At 52.3% G+C, this 20561-nt stretch overlaps 1 protein-coding gene across 1 annotated transcript; it reads left to right on the forward strand.

Annotated features, from left to right (window-relative positions):
• The first annotated feature begins 18376 nt into the window (after nt 1–18376).
• Nucleotides 18377–20200, forward strand: Fzd10 (frizzled class receptor 10). The gene has a single exon (XM_059249589.1). The coding sequence runs from the start codon at nt 18392–18394 to the stop codon at nt 20138–20140; it is 1749 nt and encodes a 582-aa protein (XP_059105572.1). The 5' UTR covers nt 18377–18391; the 3' UTR covers nt 20141–20200.
• The last annotated feature ends 361 nt before the right edge of the window (nt 20201–20561 follow it).

The raw sequence follows: 20561 nt of genomic DNA on the forward strand, positions 1-20561 counted from the left end.
TCCTGCTGCGTGCCCCTGGTAGCCGCTGGTATTGTCTCATAAAGCGCCTCTGTCTTTGTGGACAGGGAAGGACTCTTGCATATGTGTGTTCATACTCAGCGCCCCGCCCCAGAGGTTGGGGGCGATGAAAGGCTCCAGTGGGCATGCTGGACAAGGAGCCTTTTCCCTCCAGAGAGATAAAAAGTGGAATACATCAGAGAGGTGTGTGCGTGTGTGTGTGTGCACATGTGTGCATGTGCATATGTGTGTATGCGTGCGTGTGTGTGTGTGTGTGTGTGTGTGTGTGTGTGTGTGTGTGTGAGAGAGAGAGAGAGAGAGAGAGAGAGAGAGAGAGAGAGAGAGAGAGAGAGAGAGAGAGAGAAGGAGCGCCCCAAACTTGCCATCTGGGTTGGTAGGTGCCAGCTTAATAAAATAACCTGCAAAATCTCTCTCTCTCTCTCTCTCTCTCTCTCTCTCTCTCTCTCTCTCTCTCTCTCTCTCTCTCTCTCCTCCTTCCTCGTCCCCTCTCTTCCTTCCCTCTGCGTGTGTGTGTACCATGGCGTGTGTATGGAGGTCATAGGACAACTCGAGGGAGTAAGTTTTCTCCTTCCATCATGTGGGTCCCAGAGATGAAACTCAAGTCCTCAGACTTGGCTGGCAGCAAGTAGCTGCCTTTACCCACAAAGCTGCCTTACTAGCCCATCCTGGGGACTTTTAAAAAGGCCAAGGGAAGTGTGTCACAGCCAAAGGCCTGAAGAAGGGAGGCAGATGCTTCAGGATCTTTCTGCATGCCCTTGGGGAAGCATCGCCTCCTCTGTTTGACTCACCAAACCTCTGGGAACCTGTCTGTCCAGACAGGGGACTGTGGTGACATGAGGCCCATCCGTCCATCCCACAACTCTGATCCCAACCCCCAAACTGGACGAACAGCTGGCTTGCACTCAGGACTAAGACTCGGACAGTGTTTTGAGTGAGTGACAAGCAGCAGCCACAAGTCAACCTGTTCGGGGTCTGGGGACCCCAGTGGCTGAAAAAGTTCAGAGAATGAAACCAAAGCCAGGCTGCTTTTCAGAGCTGTTATAGGATAGGAAAGACAGACAGCGAGTGACATCGGGGGCTGGCAAGATCGCTCCATCAGCAAGGTGCTTGCCTTGTAAGCATGAGAGCCTAAACGTGGATCCTCAGAACCCATGTAAAAAGTGGGACACTGAGGCTCAAGCTTGTAATCCCAGCACCTGGAAGGTGGAGACAGAAGCATCCCTGGGGCTTGTGGGCCAGTTTAACCTCCTCACTAGGTGAAGTTCCTCCCACACAACGAAACGCAGAAGGCATTTTGTGAATGATAGTCAAGGTTGTCCTCTGACTTCCACACACATGCACAAATAACATGCACATATAGGCATTCAGAAATTGACACTGGGAAGAGGGGCAGGTAGAAATAATGTAAATGTCCAATCATAGGGGATCGACAGAAACTGTGGGAGGGTTATGATGGGAGGAGAGGTGGTCATCACGACACCATGATCTTTGTAAAATAATATGTATATATATTTCATGAGAGGGAAGAGCTCTCAGGACATCTTAAGTGGAAAATGCACAAGATTTCAGTAGGGCTCATGCACTGAGATCCAGCCTGCCTGTGTTGTGTAAGTGGGACATGCTGCCACTCTGCATTTCAGAATGAATGGTGAGCAGGGATGTGAGGAGTCCCTATAGAGGGATCCAGTGACTGTCATGTCTCTCTCTGCCTGCAGTTCACATCGTCATTTTCCTAGTCGTTGTAACACAAGCAAGTGCAGGAAGGGAGGGTTTGTCCTGGCTCACAGTTTGAGGGCATCGTCCATCTCATGGTGGAGAAGGAAGGCATGTTGGTAGGAGCATGAGGTAGCTGGTCACATTGTATCCACAGTCAGGAAGCAGAGGGATGGATGGATGGATGGTGGGTGGGTGGGTGGATGAATAGATGGATGGATGGTGGGTGGATGAGTGGGTGGATGGAAGGATGGATGGTGGGTGGGTGGGTGGATGGGTGGATAGATGGATGGTGGGTGGGTGGGTGGATGGATGGATGGATGAATGGGTGGATGGATGGATGAGTGGGTGAGTGGATGGATGGATGGATGGATGGATGGATGGATGGATGGGTGAGTAGATGGTGGGTGGGTGGATGATTGGATGGATGGGTGGGTGGATGGATGGACGGATGAATGGGTGGATGGATGATGGATGGGTAGGTGGATGGATGGATGGATGGGTGAGTAGATGGTGGGTGGGTGGATGATTGGATGGATGGATGGGTGGGTGGATGGATGGATGGGTGGGTGGGTGGGTGGATGGATGGATGGTGGGTGGATGGATGGATGGGTGGGTGGGTGGGTGGATGGATGGATGGATGGTGGGTGGGTGGGTGGATGGGTGGATAGATGGATGGATGAATGGATGGATGGATGGGTGGGTGGATGAATGGATGGATGGATGGATGGATGGATGGGTGGGTGGATGGATGGATGCTAGTGCTCAGCTCACTTTCTCCTTTTAATTTGGTCCAGCCCACAGGACAGTGGCATCCACACTCCAGGTGGATCTTCTTTCTTCAGTTAAATGGGTCTTGAAAAACCCTCATAGAGACACCCAGCACTGTTGCTGTTGTGATTCTGAATCTTGCCAGGTTGTTAATGAAGATGAACCACCACGCCTAGGTCTTCTGTGATGGCCATACATGGACTGAGGACTGTGTGGCAAGCATGTTTGGGGGTTCTGCTTGTTATTATTGATGGTGAACATCCAGGAAGAGATCATCAAAGAGAAGTGGAGAGGACCAAAGTCGAGGCCTCAGAGTGCAGACCCTGCTATAGTTGGTGATAGATCTGTAATAACATCCATAGCCTTTCAGGAGTCCAGTACATGCTGCCATTGGTCTGCTTCATGGGTATCATAGGAGCCTCAGCTTGTCCTTGGGCTCCAAGCGGGACATCTTCAATGATGGACCGATCATTCCTCCCAGGGAGAGCCTGCTGGCATGCCCATGAAAGAGCTCGGAGAGGTCCTGGTTTCTATAGCCCCCAGCTGTAGGTTGCCTTTTTTTTTTAATAACGCAACTACTCCAAGCCAAACTCCCTAGACTCTGCCTGACTCTTCCTTACCCTGGGCCCCACATACCACCACCACCAGCCTTCCAAGATCGCAGGCACAGGCTGCACCTGGCTTTGTCTCTGTATCCAGGAATAGGCTGCTGAGTCTCTGCCCCTATTCTCTGGCTGTGAAATGGGGACAGTGATCATGGCATTCTTGGGAGCTATTGGGTGATGGGATGCAGCGCTCAAGATGACACTGGGTTGGGACCAGTGTCTCGGGAATAAAGGCAATGCTCCAAGAGCTAAGCAGGCTCTTTGCATCCCTCTGCCTGTCTTAGAGTCTGTAACCTCCCAGCACTGGCCTGGATACCACAGAGATGCCCAGCCTTTATGGAATAAATAAGAATGCTTGAAAGATGCAGTGCTGTCGAAAGTTGGTCAGTGTGGTCATGAGGACCAGATCAAGAGCTCAGGAGGTGAGGTGAGGTGGGCAAAGGAAGCTAAGGAAGTCCCTGGGGAAGGCCGAGCTGGAACACCGTCTCCCTCATCTGGCTCCTAAGACACCTCCCCATCCGCCAACACACACCTTTAGTGTTATCACTATTGCTTTGCCAAACATGTCTTGTCTCGCAAGGGCCTCAGGAGAGCAAATGCACAGATGAGGTGATTGGGCCCATGGCGCCTTTCTTCTGATTTCAGGGTTAATATTGACTGGGGGAGCCAGCAGAAGGTGTCTAGAAGACCCCTCCAGGGTGGCCCAAGTCCCATGAACACTCACAGGTGCTTCCTGTCCCTACAGAAGTCAGCCTTGCAGTCTCGGCATCGAAACAGACCTGTTTTGCCCTCAGTCACTCAGGCCCCTAAGCCAGGACTAGCCTGACCTTGAGGGACAGGAAGCCCACCAGGGAGAACTGGTCTCTTCCACACAAATAAGCACCCCAGAGCGAGACATTCGCTCCTTCCCTCCATTGTTCTTGTGATCTTTTCCCTCTCCTGGGAGAATTCAGGGTATTGGGGCCTGGAAGATGGCACACACGTTAGGAATATTAATTCCACCAGGGGAGCAACCAATGTGAGAGTCCCAGGATGGATATATGGGCTTGGCATTTCCAGATGCCTCCCACCACCTCCAAAGCACTGGGTTAAGGAGGCCACCATAGGCTCGGGTGCTTGCCCGCCTGGCATCCTAAAGGGAGCATGTTCGCCCCTCCTTGGCATCCAGGCAGACTGGGTCTCCCACAGGCTGAGGGGCCAAGGAGACCACCGTCTTTGCCCAGGTGGGAGGAATCCTGCTTCCCACACAGTAATTAGGCTTCCCAACTCTGCCCTGTACATATAATTACACTGCTTCCCACGCAGGGAAACAGAGGCAGGGGCCCGAGCCTTCTCTGTGTTGCAACTGGGCGGTGGCCCCAGCCATCTTATCTCACTGTCTGACTCTGACTGGGTGCGGGGTCACCCCAGCTGACCCAGGGAGTTCCCACCTCCCCGGGGACTAGAATGGATGTCATCCGCTGTCTGCATAGAGGCCCTGCAGGCATTAAAAGAGCCAAGCTGGGTACAAGGCAGGATTGGATGATTGAATCCCGGCTCATCTGCGGGGCACAGCAGCTCCTTCCTGCAGCTAGATCTGGGACCAGATAATGAGAGTTTTTGAGAAGCTGAAACAAAAGCTCTGCTTTTTATGTAAACAGTGGCTGCTTAGCAGGTCACTAGAGGTCATGAGCAAATTCATATTTCTTTAAACCATTGTGTAGAACAAAGAAGACAAGTGGGGTGCACTGGCCCTTTAAGAAACGAACATGGGCCTGGCTGTGGTGGCGCACGCCTTTAATCCCAGCACTTGGGAGGCAGAGGCAGGCGATCTTTGTGAGTTCGAGACCAGCCTGGTCTATAGAGCGAGTTCCAGGACAACCAGGGCTGCACAGAGAAACCCTGTCTGAAAATAAAAGCAAACAACAACAGAAAGAACTAAACATGGGCTCTATGATGGAAGCCACAGTCAAGGTTTCAAGTATTCTGATAGCTAGCTTTTAAAAATTATATTTAGCCGGGCGGTGGTGGCGCACGCCTTTAATCCCAGCACTCGGGAGGCAGAGCCAGGCGGATCTCTGTAAGTTCGAGGCCAGCCTGGGCTACCAAGTGAGTTCCAGGAAAAGCGCAAAACTACACAGAGAAACCCTGTCTCGAAAAACCAAAAAAAAAAAAAAAAAAAAAAAAAATCATATTTGATTTATTTACTCTGTGTGAGTGCGTGCGTGTGTGTGTGTGTGTGTGTGTGTGTGTGTGTGTGTGTGTGTGTGTGTACAGAGATGCAATATAACAATGGCTCTTGTAGCCACTGTTTCAAGAGCAAAGAAATGGACTAGGGATATAAATCAGTAGGTAAATGCTTGCCTAGTTCAAATGGAATCCTAGATTAAATCTTGAGTTCCACATGACCTGGGAGTTGAGGCTGGACAGATAGCTCAGGGGTTAAGAGCATGTAGCACTCTTGCAGAGGAGCCGAGTTTGGTTCCCAGCACCTATATTGGGTAAATCACAACCACTCCAGTTTCAGGGGGATCTGATGCTCTCTCCTGCCCAGGCATTGCACTCATGTACACACACTCCTACACAGACAGGTACACATATACATAAACAAATACTAACATCAATCTTTAAAAATAAACCAGAAGGGGTAATGTGGGCCTGTCATCTCAGCACAGGGGAGATGGAGGCAGGAGGATCAGGAATTCTGTCATCCTTGACTATATAGTGATTTTAAAGCCAGTCTGGGCTACATGAAATTCTTTCTCAAAAAATTAATTAATAATTAATCAAAACATATCCTACAAGCAAATAAACAAAAACCAAGGAGGAAAAACATGTAAAATAATGCTATTTAACCCAATGAGCCAAAATATTTTTTCAATTTCTATTCAAGGGAAATGGTTAAGGACCTGTCCCCTGGGTGCTCCATACAGGGGTAACATGTCCCTTGGTGCCTTGTCCCTGGGTGCCCTGTGTTCAACACCTCCCCATCCACCCTGGGCTCATTTTGGAAGATCAGGAGTCATGGGTCCAGTCAGGATATTGGAGGCCCCAAGAATCAGTGCTCAGGCCGGACATTGTGCTCATCACCTATCTCACTGACGAGCTGGAGGACAATCCCAGCATCCCCCACGGGTCCCCTTGCTTCACCATCCCAGTTTTCATTGAGATCACCTGTTTCTGAGGACACTGACGGGCTGCCCCCTGCTTTGGCTCTGCCTCTCGGCCCTCTCCTTCCACGGCTGCCAGACTCAACTCCTGCAGCCGACATGTGACCCCAGCACCTCAACACAGAGGGTGGCGTGTGCTCTGTGCTTCTCTCTTGGTGGCTGCAGAGCTTTGAGCTGCAGCATCTTCATACGTGCTGCGTCCCACATTTTCGCTCAGTCGGAAAGGCTCTGTTTGAACCCGGTCTGTCCCTCCCCAGATATCTTTCCTCTATCACCAAACCAAGCCAGATCACCTTTGCCTGAACATTCCCTGCTCTGCTGCACAGGTTTGCAATCTGGACCTCTGAGGGGCGTTCCCTTTCCTGCCCCAGCCTGCACTGTTTGAGCTCCCTTGAAGTCTAGCTGGTGGGACCCCTGGCTTTGGTGCCTGAGAAAGAGCACGGGGACATTGTCACGCTACAGTCAATGCTTGTGGAGTCTTCACAATCTCATGACAAAGTTGCCATTGCCATTCTCGGTTTGCTCTTAAGGAAATCAAGATTCAAGGAGTCCACGGGCTCTCGATGTGTGGGCTCAGAACATTCAGCTAAAGCAGCGGTTTTCAACCTGGGTGGTTGCAACCCCTTTGGGGAGGAGGTGATTGAATGACCTTTCACAGGAGTTGCATATCAGATATTTACGTTATGATTCATAACAGTCGCAAAATTACAGTTATGAAGTAGGAATGAAGATGATTTTATGGTTGGGGAGTCACCACAACACGAGGAACTGTATTAAAGGGTCGCAGCCTTAGGAAGGTTGAGAACCACTGAGCTCAACGTAACCAGTCAAGAAGACCCCAAAGGTCTCCAAACAAGAAGGAGCAATTGCCATTACCCTTGGTCACCCACCATAACTACAAGTTAAAGACACCACACAGTTTGGTTCTCAGATACAGAGACATCAACCTTGAATTTCACCAGGAAATGCTCGCTCAGCTGTCTAGTTTTCCCAGCACCTTCAGCTTTCACAGCCACCTTTTCTAGAAGGTGCTATGCAGGCTACAAGGTGGGGGTGGGGGGAGTCATCAAAGGTCTTATCCAGTTCGGGATCCAGGCAAGGCGAGCCCACTGGTACAATAGTGGCAGCACCGTTTCCGGGGTAAGCAACCACTCCCCCCTGATTAGATTGAGGCCTGTTCAACAGTAGGTAATTCATTCATGCCTGGCCCTGCAAACACGGTCAGAACATATGGTTAGGAAGTCATAGGCCCTAGGACTCATAGATAACGATTTTCTAAATGTTCATGTCCTCAAGCTGTCTTCTAAGTAGTTATGTTTAGATCTATAAATTGGTGCCACTTTCACGGAGAAGCTTCCCATTACAGTGGGCAACAGTTAACGCAGAGACTCGCTACTGTTCAAGGAGCTGGGAGTGAGTGACTGAGTGCCCAGCTGTAGACAGGGCTTCTAGCTTCTGTATCACTCTCTCTCTCTCTCTCTCTCTCCCTCAAGGCTCAGGGAACAGCAAGAAAGTGGGTAAAAAGCATATAAGAGCCACGTGGTGGTGGCACATGCCTTTAATCCCAGCACTTGGGATCTCTGAGTTCGAGGCCAGCCTGGTCTACAGAGATAGTTCCAGGACAGTCAGGGCTACACAGAGAAAACCTTGTCTAGAAGAAGAAGGAGGAGGAGGAGGAGGAGGAGGAGGAGGAGGAGGAGGAGGAGGAGGAGGAGAAGGAGGAGGAGGAGAAGAAGAAGAAGAAGAAGAAGAAGAAGAAGAAGAAGAAGAAGAAGAAGAAGAAGAAGAAGAAGAAGAGGAAGAAGAAGAAGAAGAGGCATATAAGAGTTGAATGATGGGAGAATGGGAAGGGAAAACTCGGAGCTCAGCAGTGGGGACCTCAGGTAGATGACCGATACTCTGTAATTATGAAGCTTGGAAGTGGTCCCGCCATCTCTTTCCGGGGAGACTGTGTACGTGCTGATGTCATAAGAACCCAGCCTGTGGGCCGGAGGAGACCTGGTCCTTCCAGAAGCAGGAGGAGACAGAGATTCCTGAAAGGCAGCCCACCCTGAACTCTGGGACTTCAGTGTCCTTTAGGCAAAGCATGTTGGGAACTTTTCTCTCCCCTGTGCATTCCATCAGGCACTTAAAATCTGAGGTGCCCTCGGCCTCCTGGCTTCATAAACCACATCAAAAGCCTTTGCGGGGATATTTCTCCTCTGTGAAACCTGAAGCCATCAGTGACCTGCTATTATGTGGGTAATTAGGCCACTCCCTGGGCCCGGTGAATACACACACCGGCTGCCAAGGCTAGAAGAAACAGGTGCCTCCCTAGGTAGGACACCCATGGCCCAACTCCCCACCCTAAGAAGGAAGCCTTACTTCAAACCCCAGACGACTCCTGAGGTAACTGGAGCAGGGTCCGACTACAGGGGCAGTGGGTGACTCTTTTGGGCTCCTCCGTCACTCTGACTCCAACAAGAGCTCACCCCACAGAAACGTCTCTGCGGTTATCAAATGGATGATGTGCCGCAGTCCTTGTTGGGGACGATGCTGCCTCACAGTCCAAATGCCACAACCTAACCCTGGGGACCAAACTCAAAAGACCCTATAGATGCCCATTGGCCACCAATCCCTCAGCTCCACTCAGGTGTCTGTTCTAGCCAGTCTATGCAAGTGGCTGTGCTCTTATTTCCGGTCATCAAGGTCAATGTATCTCCTCTTCACTCCCAAGGGACAGAAGCTGTTTGTGTATGTGATGGCGGGAGCAACAGCAGCAATCCTGAGGGTAAGAGGGAAGTTAACCCGTGCTAAGCCTATCGACTGAAAATAGCAGTGCAGCAGAAGAAATGAAAAGTCCTTGACAATGTTTTCTTTTGTTTTTTCTTTTTCTTTTCCGCAGCTGAGGACCGAACCCAGGGACTTGAGCTTGCTAGACAAGCGCTCTACCACTGAACTAAATGCCCAACCCTGACAATGTTTTCAGCTGCCAAATAACTCAGCCCTGGAGCTTTCCTAGCTATGGCCTTGCAGTTCCAGGTCATACCCCACCCATTGCTGTACATTACCACTGGAGAGTACTAACATTTGAGAGACCTTCCCCCAGTCTTCCTGAACGTGATGCATGAAAAAATTGCTTGGACTCAATGGCCCAGACAATGGTCCACCCAAAGATCCTAGAAAACACGGACATGGGAAAAGTCTCCCAGACCCACACCAGACTGCTTCAACCAAAGGGAAGAGAAAAGAGAGGCAAAGAGGAGCCCCAGGTGAGCAAAGAGGACTGGGAATGGGTCACCGGGAATCCAGCGAGACTCAGTCTGAGTCTTTCTGAGGAACAGTCTACAAAGCAGGAAGTGTCACCATCATAGCACGGAAGAAGAGTCACTGTGGGAAGCATAGCCAAACGCGGGAGAAGGGCTGGATGTCCCCAGATTTTGAAACACAGGAGCCAGGGAACCAGCCCCCTTCCACAAGGGATCCTTAGCTAGTGCTCCTGAGTGGCGTTGATCTGGACGCCAGTCCCCGCTCATGTTAAGATCCTTGGATCCTTTGCTGTGAGTTCTTGTGGTAGAGTGTGGTAGCTGAACCCTTTCCTCCCCAGGTTAATTTTGGTGAGTGTTTTATCACAGCCACAGACAGCACCCAGGACAATGAACAAGATTATGGTCGGATGGAGAGCAACCTGCTAGCGTCATCGGCGACACAACAGGGTGGTCGCCTTTCTTGTTCCTGTGCCTGAAATACAGACAAGAAGCGACATAGGGTGGAAGGATTTCTCTTGGCTCACATTCTGAGCATAAAGCCTACTGTGGTAGTGGAAGCAACATGGGGCTGGGACTCCTCCCGTTTGGGAACAGGAAGTAGAGAGCCAACAGTAAGCCCCCTACCCATAGACCCCCCTCAAGGCCACACCCATGCCACACAGTTCCTCCAGTGGCATTTCACTTCCTGGAGAGTCTTTTTCCTCTCAGAACAGTGTCACCAGCTAGAGCATGGAGGTGGGGACGTGGATTGGGGGGTTGGGGGGAGGTGCGGCTGGCATCGGCATCCATCCCCTCTCTTGTCTCCTGACTGAGTCCGGGATGAACAACCGCCTCAACCTCCCGCCCGCCACCATGCCTCCCCCCCTCCACAGGGGACTGCATCCTCCACCTGGGAGCCAGAATGAACGCTGTCTCCTGGCGTCAGCACTTTTCTCACAGCATCAAGACAAGTAAACAATACATCCAGCATATTAGCATGACCAAGGCCCTGGATTCCATTTTCAGCATACAAATATGGCTTACCTACTCCTGGGGGCAGATAAGCCACATCTCATGTCCCTGGGTCCGTTCCCTGAGTGAGGTTGAACCCTCACAGGAGGACGAAGTCCATGAGTGGCTTCCTCTTTCACCAGGAAACCCAGATCCACTCGTGGGGCCTTTTTACTGCTCACTGGCTGATGCTCCATGCCTATGGCAATGGCCTCTACCTAAGGTGCCCATTAGCTCAGCCCCCAGGCGCTTGCTTGAGTAGCTGACTAGGGATGACAGCTGGCCAGGTGATACCTGGTGCTGCTGGCTGTCACCCCTGAGGTTCTTCTCCTGGGACAGCAGGCATCTTGGCCCCCATCTCATCTCGTGGGTTAGGTGACAGCTGACTGCCCAGACTTGCTAGGCAAGTCCTGGCTCACTTCTCCCTGTCCCGGCAGACTCAGCTGCCTCTGTAATCTGGAGAAGACCTGGCATGAATCCCTCCCTCTGAAGGCAGCAGCTGCAGAATCCACAGAGCTTGCCCTTCCCCGTCCTCTGCCCCTTTGGCTCTGGCTCCCATTGGGCTTCGGGGCTGGGCCCTGAACACCAACAATGGAGAGCCAACTTCAAGGTCTGCCCAGTGTACTGGCCATCGGCTTTATCTCCAGAATTTCAGCTTCCCCACTGGGGGACAGGGTAGCAAAAGCACTGTGTGTGTGTGAGTGTGTGTGTGTGTGTGTGTGTGTGTGTGTGTGTGTGTGTGTGATGGTTCACTGGATAAAACAGCTTACTGTGCAAGCGTAAGGACCCGGGTTCAAATCCCCAGGATCCATTTACGCTGAGCATGGTAGAGAGTCTGGTCGTCACGGTAGCTGGTCTGTCACCAGCTGTGCTATGGTGAGATGGGAGGCAGAAATAGAATTCCCAGAAGCGCAAGGGCCAGTGAGCCTGGTATACACGGAGGCAAAGCAAGAGACCCCGTCTCCAATTAAGGGGAAGATAAGACCTCTGACCTCCACACACGCAAAGCGGGCTTCCTGGCTACCTGAACAGAGCTCGACCTGTGACCATCAACTCTTTGACCTCAGCGGTCCAGACATCTCCCCTAGAGCCCTCTCAGGGCTCTCTGCCTTGTCCCTCAGAGCATAACCACAGGCCCACTAAGACCTGCCTATGAGGCCTAACCAGTAGCCATCCTATGCTGGTTAGTTTTTTTGTCAAGCCAGAATCATCTGGTAAGAGTAACACTTGATTGAGAAGACATCCCCATCAGATTGGACTGGAGGCAAGTCTGGGGAGCATTTTCCTGATGATTGCTGTGGGAGGGCCCAGCTCATTGTTGGTAGTGCCACCCTTGGGCCAACGGTCCTGGGTTAAATGAAAAACCAAGCCGAGCAAGGCAGGGCGTGCGAGCCAGTAAGCAGTATTCCTCCGTGGTCTCTGCTTCGATCCCTGCCTTCAGGTTCCTGCCTTCACTTCTCTTCAGGGTGGACTGTAAGTTGTAGGAGGAAAAAAACCTTTTCCTCCCCCAGGATTGCTTTTGGTCACGGTGTTTATCACAATAGCAGACAGCAAAGTAAGACCGACTCCCCAAACTGCCTCTGCGGCCTGCCCTCCTCAGTCACCCTTTCCTCGATTATTTCCCCGTCTGTGTTCTTTGAACACCCAGACATCCATGGGTTGCGACCTCTTTGGGCGCTCACATATTAGATATCCGGCATATCAGATATTTATATTATGGTTCCTAACAGTAGCTATGAAGTAGCAATGAAATCACTTTTATGGCCGGGCGGTGGTGGCGCACGCCTTTAATCCCAGCACTCGGGAGGCAGAGCCAGGAGGATCTCTGTGAGTTCGAGGCCAGCCTGGTCTACCAAGTGAGTTCCAGGAAAGGCGCAAAGCTACACAGAGAAACCCTGTCTCGAAAAAACCAAAAAAAAAAAAAAAAAAGAAAAAAAAAATCACTTTTATGGTATGTGGGGGGCGGGGGGGGGCGGGGTCACCACGACATAAGAAACTATATTAAAGGGTTACAGCTTTAGGAGTTGCTCTAGACTCAGGCTGTCCAGCAGGCTGACTGTCCTTCCCAAATCTGTGTGGCCTTCCCGCATATGAGCCTCTCTCAGATGCCCCTCTGGCTCCAATGCTGTCCCTAACTGTCCTGCCTAGGTCTGTGGCTGCCTCCTTCCATCTCCTTCAGCCTTCTGGGCTCTTCCATTCTTCCCACACTCCCAGCGCTGAAGATCCCCTCCGCTGTTCTCCATGCTGACAGGCTTATGCTCAACCTCAACCTCTTGGAGTCCATGTTGTGGGACGGCAGAGCCATCTGTTTGTAGGTATACTAAAGTGTCCTCACAGGGTTCTTCCTGCCCCTGTCCAGGGAAAGAACAGAGAATGACATGTCAACAAACCAATGGGTCAACCCAAGAGTGTGAACAAAAGAATGCAGGGGTGAACCTACGGGGCCCAGGAGTCTGTAGGCAGAGTGACGAGCCAGCAGCCACGGGTTCAAGACCAGGTCTTGGAGGACATCTGCTTCTCCATGCAGCACAGAAGCATGGGATTGGGGGGGGGGGCGAGAGGTGGGGGGAGGAGGCTGGCCCACCACAGGTAGACACATGCCTGCCAGAGTGACTGAGTCTTCCCAGGGAAGGGTCTCCACCACACAAGCAAGCCACAAGAGCCTCCCAGGTTTCTCCTTCGATGAAGAAAGGGTCAAGGGCACTCAGGGGCCCACACTGGCCTTCTGCTCTGTTCTGGATCTCACATATAAGTTTGGCACCCAAGTTGCCCTGTGAATGAAGGCAGGGCACAAGCTTTCGGGGACCGTGGAATGAAATGCGAGGCTGAGATGGACCTGTGTCATAAAGGCTAGGACAGGTGACAGTGTCAGACCCCAGACACAGAGGAGGAGGCCAGTGGTTAACTCCGTGGCTGGAGCTCTAGAAAGTGCTGGAAGGGTTCTCACATCCAGTGATGGCAGCCACAGCTTGAGATGGCCCCAGCTTTGTCCCTGAAGGGGCAGTTTACGGTGCCACCCTGGTGGCTTCCCTCACCCGGGCAAGGAGGAGAAGCCTGGGATGGACCAGTTTCCTGGCTAGGGTAACCAAGGTCGTTTGGACAGGTCATGAGTAAAGCAGAAAGAAACAGATGTTACTGGGTTGGTGGACAAAGGTGTTGGCCCAGAAGCTACGGAGGGGCCCTTAGAAGCATGAGCCCAAGGTAAGGAGGTAAGGGTCCATGTTCATCTCAGGCAGTTTTCTTCTAGCATTCTCTGGGACATTAATGCAAAACAGAATCACATATTTGCCTGCTTCGTTTTGTAAGGGAAATCTCTAAATTATTATTATTATTATTATTATTATTATTATTATTATTATTATTATTATTGAACACCTCATACTAAGGTTTAAGTGTTTCTCACAGGATGGGTCCATGTAAGCCCTGGAGCCGGCACACGTAGGACTGCCTGTGTTTTAAACAGAGGTCTCTCTTGCAAATTATCTGAAGTCATTCAGCCTGGTGCACTTCACACCTTTTTTAAAGATAATTTTTTTTTTTTCTTCTCCAACACGTTTGTGTGGCGGCGGCTGAGACGGGAAAAATCTGCGCTGTGTCTTTAAACAGGGAGGAGCGATCGGCAGAGCCGGGCTGTAAAAAGGCTAATGCGCTGTGGAAGAGTAGGAGTTTAATCTAATTTAGTTGGAGGGTGTCTGTCTGCGGTGTTGTTTTTTGGAGTGTGGGAACAGAGGAGGGGAAGCTGCCCCCTTGAATGGTCCCTTCTGCGCCAGAAGCAGTGGGGAGCCAGGCGACGCCAGCGATCCAAGGCCCGGCCTTGAAAGAGGATTAAAGCGAGGCTTGATTTGCAATTCACACGAAAGCGCCCCGCGAACCTCTGGTAATATTTCAATCCACATTTCAAGGGAAGTGGCCTTAAAATAGCGGCCTAAATTGTTCTGCAAGCGGCCGGGACACTCCTTCATGCATTTTATGACGCCGTGGGCTGAGGGCTTTTTCCCTGCCCGCCTCACCACCCCCACCCACCCCAGTATCTTATAACTAGTGCTCTGACATGTAATTAAAACTTGTTCTTAAGTTGGGGGGAGACCCGCCGTGCTTTTGTGGTATGAGGTGTGTGTGTGTGTTTATGCTTGCGTATATGTTTGTACGTGTTAAGTAAGTATCACCTCGGATGATTTAAAAGGTATTTCCTATGAAGAAGAAGAAAAAAAATTGGGAGCGAAGTGATGGGAGCAAGCCCAGTTGGTTGGAAAATTGAATTCTCTTATGTGTGAGACCACTCTCCTTCCTGTAAGGGACAGTTTGGAAATGCAAACAGAGATCTCAAAGAGTTTTCCAACTGGATCCCCAAACAGGAAGGTTCCAGAAAAGGCCAGTCAAGGGGAAGCTACCAAGACCAGCTTGAAGAAGCCAGGATCTCCCTGGTTCATCTTTAAGCGCGTAGACGGGATGTTCGTGTCTTTTTATGACCTGGGTTCGTATCCCACACTTGCAATCTACTCTTGCAATTAGCTTGTAACGGGCTAAGCTTCTGGCTTAATTTCTCTTTATTGTAGGAGGTGCAGTAGGTTTTTTTTTTTTATCATAAAGAGATTATTTGGGTTCTCTCTAATCCCATTTCAGAAAACCTCTCAAGAGTTTATGGTTCCCTTCACCCAAGACATACTAAGGAAGGATACAGCTTTGATTGCTAGAGACCCGTGTCCGAACACTTTTTTTTTTTTTTTAAACTTCTGACTTTGCTAGTTTAAGGGGAATGAAACAGGGCCTTCCTTTCAACTCCCCGCCACCTCCAAATTTACTTAGCTCCAGACATTGCCTGGCTCTTAGGAGTATTCCTTGTACTCTCCTTTCTTAACGTTCACGAGAACTTTAAGATAATATCTATGGACAGTATTCTGAGATTTTTTTTTTACATAGATATATTAGGAGATTTGGGGCCCAAAGTATCCCTTGCTTTAGGATGTTATTTAAAAATCGTGTTTAATTATGAAGTTCCATTAAAAACCCTTGCTCAAAATTTTAGAAGCCTAATAAGATTTCCATTAATTTAAACATAGCCCTATTCCCAGGCCAGCCCCCAAAGCTTTCCTTCCCTCTTTTATCCCTGGTTAAATATGTAAATAAAATGTCTAAAGTCGTTCTTCAAAGAAGACAAAAGAAAAAAAGAGCCGAGAGGAGAAAGACAGCCATAAAATTCCTCCCAGCTCTCCATAACGCTTGCCAGAGGGGGGCCAGTTTCCGAGCCAGGGCTGAGCAGCAGGGGACCCGGCTGCTCCAGAGTCACACATCTCAAATCCCACACACAGGAGAGAGAAAAATAAAATATCTTTTCAGCTGGAGCCATCAAAAGGGCCCTTTCATTTATTAGTTGAGAGTTGCCTTCCACTCTCGGTATCTCGGGGCCCTTATTTTTAGGTACCAAATGTGTATTTGTCGCTCTTTCTCTGGGTTGGGCAGATGGAAGAAATTTTGTTAGCTTTTTCTTAATATATTTAAAGGGGGGAGGGGGGAGAGAAGAAAGGAACGTGAAGTGGTCATGGCTAAAATAATAGGTCTGAACACTGTAGAAGTAACCAGAGCATAAAAGACCAATTACGTGGAGCTGTCTCAAATAGCTCACACCCTGCTCGGGAGCTGAGCTCACCCTGGTTTCTTCCACACCACCCCCCAAAAGGGGGGAAATTAAAAAAAAAATAGAAGGCAAAAGCGTCAGGAAGGACCCCTTGTAATCCAACCTGTTTTAAAGCTAAGCGATGGCCCAGGAATCTTACCTAACTGCAAAGATTTTGAAAACAGGTTACTAGACTATAAATATCCAAGCAAGCTATCCTTGTACAAGCCACAAGCTCTCACCACACATCACGTTTTTCTTGGGTCACTAACACGGTAGTGGGTGGCGGTTCTGACCGCGTTAACCTCAGCCTTCCTAAGCACTGTTTCCTCCCAGCGCCTCCCGTGAAAGGCAAAAGGACCAGGGGATCATGGCAAAGGGGACCATGAGCCTGCCCCGGAGGATTCAGGGGCCCTAGGCATGTCCCAGCCTCAGGTCTGTCCACAATGTCTGATAGATGAGAGAGGGAAGGAAGGAGAACTCCCCGGGTTTCCTGCAGATGGGACGCTGACGCCTCGTTTTAATTAGAAGCCTCTGGAGGAAGCGCAGGGCTGGGTGGGGAGGAGGGGTCCTGGGCAGCCTCGCTCCTAGCTTGGCTGCTGGAGGGAGCTGGCCACCGAGGGCTTCCAGTCCTGTGCGCATCTAACTCGGCCCTGGGGTGCGCAGGACTGGCAGAAATAAGAGCAAGAGGCTTAGCTGCCCCTATGCAATTGGGGGAATCCGCACTGGAGGTCCTGATAGTTTCCAAAACACTTCAAACGCCGATCTAGATAGAGGGCGGGGGATCTAAGGAGAGAGTAGACCACCGCCCAAGGGGCTGTTTATCCAAAGTCAAGAGTCCGCGACAGGTGCCGCACCCCAGTACTCTCAGACACTCAGGGATTGGGGTGGGCTCCCACGGTGCACTCCCTGTGCGGGGGCAGGAAGTGGAGGCTCTGTGTCCCTTATCATAGACTAGCCCAAAACCGAAGGGCGGGAGACATCCCTGCGAGGCGCAGAGAGGCTCCTCCACTCTGCGTGGGAACCAGCAGTGCGCGCGTAGGCCGGGGCTCAGCCTCCGCCTCCCGGGAGGGCGCAGGCCGAGCACATCTCTCACCAAATAATATAAATACCCGACTTCCTATAATAAATAAACCCAACCGCTTGGAGAAACTACGAGCAGGCCTAGCGCGACGGCCCCCAACACGGTGGCCTTGGCGGGGCAGGGGTCACCACGATTCAAGTCGAGCCCCTCTTCCCGGGGTGCCGTGTGTCAGCGGCCCGGAAAGTCTCCTCCCCGTCCCCTCCCCTCTTTCTTTGAGTAGACCTTGCAAGAAGAGGCCCTAAACTCCGGCTTCCCAGGTCCCCTCCCCCTCCCCTGCGTTCGGCCCTTTTGAAATTTCAAAGGCAGCCCCTCCCCGGAGCCGGAGCCCCGCGCCCGGGGCAGCAAACCCCCGGCCTCGGGAAGATGCGGGCAGTTTTACAAGCCGAGGGGCCACTTTATGAGCACGGTCATAAAACGCAAATCCCTTGTCTCTTTGAAAGTGCCCTCCGCCAGGGAGCCATCATAAAAGTAGAAGATGCCTCCCCAGCCCCCAGCCCCGGGTGAGGACCACCCTTACCCGGGTCCCCGATAGTCCCCAAACTTCCCGTAACCTCGGCGTCCTTGGGGTACCGGGGATAATCCCGAGGGGCCCCCCACCCTGGATAGGGAGCGCAGGAGGAGAGGCCGGCAGGAGGTGAAGCTGGAGGCCGGGGTCCAGCCCGGAGCTGGGGCTGAGGGCGGAGGCTGCCCGGGGCGCAAGGCTTTCTGATGCAAAGCAGCGCCGGGGCGGGGCGGCGGGCGGGGGCGGGGCCTGTCACCAATCGGCCTTTTTTTTTTTTTTTTCCTTCCCCCTTTCCTCCCCTTTGCTTCTTAGCAAGTCTTCTCATCCCGGGACGCCGAGCTGGAAACAGCTGCCAGCGCCGGGAGGGAGGAGCGCCGGGACCTGGGACCACGGTGCGCCGGCGCTTCCCCACCGCTGTCCCCGGACGCGCGCGCCCGGAAGAAGAGGCCAAAGTTTGCGCGCAGAACCGCGCTCGCTCCGCCGTATTGTTTGCAAACTTCGCTCCCCTCCCCCGCCGCCCCCGACTCGGCCGAGGCCGCGCGCCCACCGCAGGGGCCCCGGGCGCCGCGAGCGCTCCGGCCAGGCGGGACGGGCATGCGCGGGGGCCCGAGCCGGGGCGCGGAGCCGCGGGCAGCAGCAGCAGCCCGTGCCCGGGAGTGGCGGCCCTGAGCGGCGCGGGGACACCGCGGGCGCCACCATGCAGCACCGGGGCCCGCGCCTGTGGCTGGTGCTGCAGGTGATGATGGGTTCGTGCGCAGCCATCAGTTCCATGGACTTGGAGCGCCCTGGAGATGGCAAGTGCCAGCCGGTGGAGATTCCCATGTGCAAGGACATCGGCTACAACACCACCCGCATGCCAAACCTGATGGGCCACGAGAACCAGCGCGAGGCGGCCATCCAACTGCACGAGTTTGCGCCGCTCGTGGAGTACGGCTGCCACGGCCACCTCCGCTTCTTCCTGTGCTCTCTGTACGCGCCCATGTGCACTGAGCAGGTCTCCACGCCCATCCCCGCTTGCCGGGTCATGTGCGAGCAGGCCCGGCTCAAGTGCTCGCCGATCATGGAGCAGTTCAAATTCAAGTGGCCGGACTCCCTGGACTGCAGCAAGCTCCCCAACAAGAATGACCCCAACTACCTGTGCATGGAGGCACCCAACAACGGCTCCGACGAGCCGAGCCGGGGCTCTGGCATGTTCCCTCCGCTCTTCAGGCCCCAGAGGCCCCACAGCGCGCAGGAGCACCCGCTAAAGGATGGGGGTCCCGGGCGCGCAGGCTGTGACAACCCGGGCAAGTTCCACCACGTGGAGAAAAGCGAGTCCTGCGCGCCTCTCTGCACTCCGGGGGTGGATGTGTACTGGAGCCGCGACGACAAGCGCTTCGCTGTGATCTGGCTGGCCATCTGGTCGGTGCTGTGCTTCTTCTCCAGCGCCTTCACGGTGCTCACCTTTCTCATTGACCCATCGCGCTTCAAATACCCGGAACGTCCCATCATCTTCCTCTCCATGTGCTACTGCGTCTATTCGGTGGGCTATATCATCCGCCTCTTCGCTGGCGCTGAGAGCATTGCCTGCGACAGAGACAGTGGACAGCTGTATGTTATCCAGGAGGGTTTGGAGAGCACCGGCTGTACCTTAGTCTTCTTGGTACTTTACTACTTCGGCATGGCCAGCTCTTTATGGTGGGTGGTTCTCACCCTCACTTGGTTCCTGGCAGCTGGCAAGAAGTGGGGCCACGAGGCTATTGAAGCCAACAGCAGTTACTTTCACCTGGCAGCCTGGGCCATCCCGGCTGTGAAGACCATCTTGATCCTGGTGATGCGCAGGGTGGCAGGAGATGAGCTCACCGGGGTGTGTTACGTGGGCAGCATGGATGTCAATGCCCTGACCGGCTTTGTGCTCGTCCCGCTGGCTTGCTACCTGGTCATCGGCACTTCCTTCATCCTGTCCGGCTTTGTGGCTCTATTCCACATCCGGAGGGTGATGAAAACGGGTGGGGAAAACACGGACAAGCTGGAGAAGCTCATGGTGCGCATCGGGGTCTTCTCCCTCCTCTACACTGTGCCGGCCACCTGTGTGATTGCCTGCTACTTTTATGAACGCCTGAACATGGACTACTGGAAGATGCTGGCCACGCAGCACAAGTGTAAGATGAACAATCAGACCAAGACACCCGACTGTCTGATGACCACCTCCATCCCTGCCGTGGAGGTCTTCATGGTCAAAGTGTCCATGCTTCTGGTGGTGGGCATCACCAGTGGGGTGTGGGTCTGGACTTCCAAGACCCTGCAGTCTTGGCAACAGGTGTGCAGCCGGGGGCTAAAGAGAAAGAGCCGGAGGAAACCAGCCAGTGTGGTCACCACTGCAGGGATCTACAAAAAAGCTCAGCACCCTCAAAAACCTCACCTGGGGAAGTATGAGCTTCCTGCCCAGCCTTCAGCTTGCGTGTGAAGGTGACTGGCAGGGAGATCAGGACAGACAGTGCCCAACTGGGCTGCTCCTCTTGGTTGGCTGGTTCTTTAAATCAAAGTAAAAAGTATATATATATATATATATATGCATATATGTGTGTGTATATATATATATATAAAGTCTACCTTGAAGTTTGGAATGACATGATAGGCTGAAAGTAAAGGGTTCTGTTCTGTTTGCTGCCTTCTTGAAGGGTCCCTCATTACAGAAGGAGTCCCTAGTGCAACTAATTTGTGGTAAAGCAGTTGATTCAGCCATCCTCTCAAGAAAACTTTTGTCTAGGCCTCAAACACACATCTGTGTGTATCCAGGAGGCTCTGCTGCCTGCTTACCAACTTGAGGCCAGAAAGCTCCTTTGCAAGCTAAAGAGCTTCCGTTTGAGCTAGCAAATGAGGGCCCA

The sequence above is a fragment of the Peromyscus eremicus genome, chromosome 23, assembly GCF_949786415.1.
Source record: "Peromyscus eremicus chromosome 23, PerEre_H2_v1, whole genome shotgun sequence".
Taxonomy (NCBI): domain Eukaryota; kingdom Metazoa; phylum Chordata; class Mammalia; order Rodentia; family Cricetidae; genus Peromyscus; species Peromyscus eremicus.

Excerpts from the sequence above, each read along its gene's own strand:
- Fzd10 (XM_059249589.1), top strand. The coding sequence starts at position 18,392 with ATGCAGCACCGGGGCCCGCGCCTGTGGCTGGTGCTGCAGGTGATGATG.